This window comes from Pinus tabuliformis, chromosome 8, assembly GCF_031772625.1.
Source record: "Pinus tabuliformis cultivar Carrire ecotype Pingquan chromosome 8, CPIR1, whole genome shotgun sequence".
Taxonomy (NCBI): Eukaryota; Viridiplantae; Streptophyta; class Pinopsida; order Pinales; family Pinaceae; genus Pinus; species Pinus tabuliformis.
The window spans coordinates 1,808,106,294-1,808,111,929 of NC_142294.1; the positions used below are offsets into that span (position 1 = coordinate 1,808,106,294).

Below are 5,636 nucleotides of genomic sequence, written 5' to 3' on the forward strand. Positions count from 1 at the left end.
AGAGCTCCAAGTGTTTCCCAAACTATCCTATGGTCGCAGTTTTCATAAACTCTTCGATACTACAAGTTCACAAAGAAAGTTAGGAAATATTCCTCAACTTATATATCTTTCAAGTTTATCCAACAAATACAAGCAAAAATATAAAGCTTGTACCTCAAAATTGTAGAATTGATTTCCACATCTGGATCAGCAAGAAATCTCCGAAATAGTATTGAGTGTAAGGCAAACCACAACTGTAATTGCCAAAACTATATGGTCATAATGGTAAAAATCTAATCATAAAATTTCAAACTCAACTACAAAATCAAGTTTATAACTGACATTCTCAGCATCAACCTTGTGTTGTCACTCCACTGCGTCCAGCAAAGTAGGCCATCATTCAAATTCAATCCTCCTCCAACGACTCACTAAGGATGATAATGGATTAAGTTCATCTGCAAAAATGAAAAATCCTGTGACGTCCAACATAAATGGATGCAAAGAACTTTCACCAAATAAGAACCTTGAATAAGAACTTTCACCCAATAATTTGTAGAATCTGTTGCAACATTGGATGTTCATGAAACTCCTTCAAGAGAACATTAACCCTTTTCTGAAGTCTCAAAAGGGGTTCTACCATTAATGTCATCTTGTATGTATTTGAATCCTGCATGCAACCAAAACTTGAGATTAAGAGAATTGTCCCATCCTTACACTATATCCTCAAACAAAACCAGATGTTCTACAATTATTCATGGTAAATAACCTTGTAAATATTGTATTTTGCACAGGATGACTGGGAAAGCTTCTGGTGCTCCAAACACAAACACAACAAATGGCCTGACAAAAAATGTTCATCCAATCTTGCAAGTAAAGAATACTCAGTCCCTGGAAAAGTTGGAAAGCACATGAGAAGGATAGGAGGCTCAGTCAGTATAAACAGATTAGCACTTTAGGATGGATGCCATACTAAAACATATTTTTACTTCCATTACTCAAGAAATTTCCAGTCATTTAACATATTGCAAAGAAGACAGTGTACACTTAGCACAACCTTCAACAAATTTCTTGCCAACATCATATGCGGTGGTAAATGCATGAAGTCTTTCCTCATTTGAGATTTGACTTTTCCAAACTGCCACAAGATATCACCAGAGTCAATACCATTGCCAAAAATGTTTATGACATATCGTCCATGTACTTTAAAATCTAAATAGAGCAATTTGATATAACACCTTCACTTCAAACTCTTGAAGAAAATATAAGACAGACAGTGAGGGATAATCAGAGCCTCTGCTTTGAATGAAAAAAATTGGGAGATCCCTTTCTTTTTCAGGTAATTGTGCTGCCACATGATTTAATATGAGATAAATATTTACATTGAATTTCTGAACTAGTTTCTGAAGCTTTTGATGTGTCTTCTTATATGATTCAATCGAATAGTAGCAATTTCCCTCCCATTTACAAAGATCTGAACAATATTTCGACTCCTTCTCAACAAGTTTTCTACTCGCTTTGAGTGATTGAAGAATCCTGCAAGAAATAACAGTGAAGCTCGTTCTAGTAAGGAAGAAGAAAACAAGACATCAACAATCATACTTTTTGTTGCATTGGTTGACCAAGCAGCGTAAATCCTTATAGCATACTTTGAATCATTGTAGTTCTTTGGAATACTCCTAAACAAAATAACATTTCTACTCTAAGGTGTACTCCTTTCGAAAAGCAAAGAAATACTTACAAAGGTAAGGACTGCACATAATACCTAAAGATGTTGTATGTAATTTGTGAAACCTTTATAGCAAGGGTTCTGCAAATGTAAGAAATGGAGTCAGTAAAATAGCAGAAGTATCCATTTGAAATGCTCTTCTCAAGCAATTGATTTAGAACATTTCCATTAGACAATAAGCTCCATAATGACAAGTGAATAAATCCTTGAAACTTAACAGGCCCTCTTTCAGTGGATCGCCTAATTATCCCAAAGCCATGTTGCAAGTTAAAATATATATGCACAACTAAAAAACTTGGGGAAAAGTATTAAATTGTAGAATAATAACAAGATTAAGACAGGTAAACTATTACTTTGGCTATACGGTATGATTCCAAGCAGATTTGTAAAGAAAAGTGCCCATGAAACATAAGCAAGATCTCCAAGCGTTTCCCAAACTCTCCTATGGTCGCAGTTTGCATAAACTCTTCGATACTACATGTTCACAAAGAAAGTTAGGAAAGATTCCTCAACTTATATATCTTTCAAGTTTATCCAGCAAATACAAGCAAAAATATAAAGCTTTTACCTCAACATTGTAGAGTTGATTTCCACATCTGGATCAACAGGAATTCTCCGAAATAGTATTGAGTGTAAGGAAAACCACAACTGTAATTGCCAAAACTATATGGTCATAATGGTAAAAATCTAATCATAAAATTTCAAACTCAACTACAAAATCAAGTTTATAACTGACCTTCTCAGCATCAACCTTGTGTTGTCACTCAACTGCATCCATCAAAGTAGGCTAGCATTCAAATTCAATATTCCTCCAACGACTCACTAAGGATGATAATGGATTAAGTTCATCTGAAAAAATGAAAAATCCTGTGAGGTCCAACAGAAATGAATGCAAAGAACTTTCACCAAATAAGAACCTTGAATACCTTTCAAAGAAACCATTCTTGAAGCAGTTTCCTCATATAGTTGTGATCTATGGAGTAAAAATTGCACACCAATGAGGGCCTGCATAAAGTATGTTGCATGTTTGTCAAAATTAAAGTACAATCTGAAAATGAAATTATTGAAATTGTATTCTAAAGAGATAAGAAATAAAGCCGTGATTTGCTTCCTTGGACGAAGAAACTAACTTTCATTAATGGAGAATTAAGAGAGATGCCAAGAAGTGTCCCAATAATTTGTAGAATCTGCTGCAACATTGGATGTTCATGAAACTCCTTCAGGAGAACATTAACCCTTTCCTGAAGTCTCAGAAGGGGTTCTACCATTAATGCCATCTCGTATGTATTTGAATCCTGCATGCAACCAAAACTTGAGATTAAGAGAACTGTCGCATCCTTACACTATATCCTCAAACAAAACCAAATGTTCTACAATTATTCATTGTAAATAACCTTGTAAATATTGTATTTGCTTAGGATGACTGGGAAAGCTTCTGGTGCTCCAAACACAAACGCAACAAATGGCCTGACAAAAGATTTTCATCCAATCTTGCAGGTAAAGAGTACCCAGTCCCTGGAGAAGTTGGAAAACACATGAGAAGGATAGGAGGCTCAGTCAATATAAATAGATTAGCACTTTAGGATGGATGCAATACTAAAACATATTTTTACTTCCATTACTGAAGAAATTGCCAGTCATTTAACATATTGCAAAGAAGAGAGTGTACACTTAGCACAACCTTCAACAAATTTCTTGCCAGCATCATATGCAGTGGTAAATGCATGAAGTCTTTCCTCATCTGAGATCTGAACTTTTCCAAACTGCCACAAGATATTGCTAGAGTCAATACCATTGCCAAAAATGTTTATGACATATCACCCATGTACCTTTAAAATCAAAATAGAGCCATTTGATATAGCACCTCCACTTCAAACTCTTGAACAAAATCTAAGGCAGATAGTGAGGAATAATCAAAGCATCTACTTTGAATGAAAAAATTTGGGAGATCCCTTGTTTTTTCAGGTGATGGCGCTGCCACATTATTTAATTTTGTATTAGCAAAGGGAATTCCATGCCAACAGCACCTATTTCGATATCCCCAAATGAAAATTCTGCTTGTCTTGCCACAACACCATTTAATTCAGGAATACATTTATCCCGTGAAAGGCATCTCTTCCCACCATGGTAATCCCTGTGGACCGGAAACAATGTCTGAATGGAAGTTGATTTTCCAAATCTTGCATTTGAAAGTGCAACATTCATAACAAAATTAGTTTCATTGTGCACTGCCGGCAATGATAGGTCCTACAACTGTTGCTGCAATTAGAATAGGAGATACTTTGTTTGATCTCACAAACCTAATGGCAGGGGGTGGCAGTGCTTGAGTATGACCTGGAGCATATACCTTTACATACAAAGTACTTGGAATGGTTGCTGATTGGTAGGCACTTGTGAAATTCTCAGTCTTCAAACGGCAAGTGCCCGAGCCATCCGCCATGACTATAGATGCAACACAGAGTTGATTCTTCAAGCAATTCACCTGACAATCTGGAATGCCCAAATTGTATATCTCTGACTCTGACTTTGATTTTGGAGGATAAGGAAAGAATTCGGTATTGTTTAATAAAAACATGCTCTGGTTACTACACCCTGTAATGTCCTGCTCTCTCCTGCACCCTTGTGTGGGATCCTTGGGATCTATGGGAATGAAATTTGTAGATGGACATATGCAGTAGGGGGTTGTGTCATTGTAAACACATATTCCAAAGTTCCTACACCATCTAAACACTTGGCATTGGTCTTCTACCATACTCCAACCTAGTTGCCATGTTCCAGAGCTTTTAACCCACCCATAGGACTTCAAATTTCCATGTGATCGATGAATCAATGTAATCGATGTTGTATGCACTCTAGAGCTAAACACCAGAAGAATTCTGAATTTAAGACCTCTCTGGTTTATTATTTTCGACTTAGTCACCGGAGAATCCACAGTAAGAACCATTTTCTGCCAATGTTTCAAATCCCAACCGGGATCCATCATCAGGACAACTTGAATGATTGATAGAAACAGAGCTGCTTTAGGGTTTAAATAGTAATGGGGAGAGAAAAGATGAAGGTCGGCTCTCAATTTTTTTTTTTTTTTTTAAACAATTTTTTAATGAGAAGTCGGCTGATTGATTAATTTAATTAATTAATTAATTTAATTAATTTTTTATTTTTATTATTATTTTAAATTAATTAATTAGTATTATAATAGTTAGGATTAATGATATTAAAATGATCAAAGTTAATGTTAAAAGAATTAATTCTAGAAAATTGAATTAATATTTAAAATTTTTGATTAAAAATATTAATTAATAATGATATTAATTGAAATAATTATTATTATTATCATTAATTAATATAAATAAGTAGTAATAATAATAATAATCATAATTAATGTTAAAAAGTTATTAATCTAGGAATATTTAATTTTAATTTTTATATTTATTATATATGATGGTACAATTTTTATTTATTTATTTATTAATTTTTAGACTAGGTTTAAGCTTCATGAGGAAATTAATACATAATAGCTATAAAATATTATTGATATCATTATTAATAATTCATAATTATTAATCTAATAGTTAATAATAAAAATCAGAATTAATAATATTAATAATGAACATAATTAGAATAGATTAAATTAATCCAAGAATATTGTATTTAGAATATAATTGAAAATATTAATCAAGAATTTAATATTTAATATTTATTTATTATTTATTTAATTATATATAATAAATAAGTTAGTGCTGATATTTATATTTTTAATTAGAATAATTATCAAAATCATTTTGAATAAAATTAAAATAGGTTATGTTAACACCCAGGTTGTTCCCTTTGACTCCTGAGGGAATACGGCCGCGGTAACCACTTACCAAGCTTTGGATTACAGGTTCTAGCCAACCTGTAATCAGAGATGGCTCTCTCTTTTGATTTTGTA

The 5,636-nt window shown here is 33.2% G+C and overlaps 1 protein-coding gene across 1 annotated transcript; it reads right to left on the reverse strand.

Annotated features, from left to right (window-relative positions):
• Window positions 1-2,461: 2,461 nt before the first annotated feature.
• On the reverse strand, window positions 2,462-3,222 carry LOC149243483 (midasin-like). Its single transcript, XM_089367819.1, has 4 exons — window positions 3,100-3,222; window positions 2,836-3,000; window positions 2,632-2,710; window positions 2,462-2,554 (listed from the first exon to the last, which is right to left on the reverse strand). The coding sequence occupies exons 2-4, from the start codon at window positions 2,980-2,982 to the stop codon at window positions 2,493-2,495; spliced, it is 288 nt and encodes a 95-aa protein (XP_089223945.1). The 5' UTR covers window positions 2,983-3,000; window positions 3,100-3,222; the 3' UTR covers window positions 2,462-2,492.
• Window positions 3,223-5,636: the final 2,414 nt, after the last annotated feature.

Bases quoted from the DNA above. Each gene is read 5' to 3' on its own strand.
- LOC149243483 (XM_089367819.1), bottom strand. From the start codon at position 2,982: ATGGCATTAATGGTAGAACCCCTTCTGAGACTTCAGGAAAGGGTTAAT. The intron at 2,711-2,835 runs GTTAGTTTCTTC...TACTTTATGCAG, and splicing joins TTAATTCTCCATTAATGAAA to GCCCTCATTGGTGTGCAATT. The intron at 2,555-2,631 runs GTATTCAAGGTT...TCATTTTTTCAG, and splicing joins AAGAATGGTTTCTTTGAAAG to ATGAACTTAATCCATTATCA.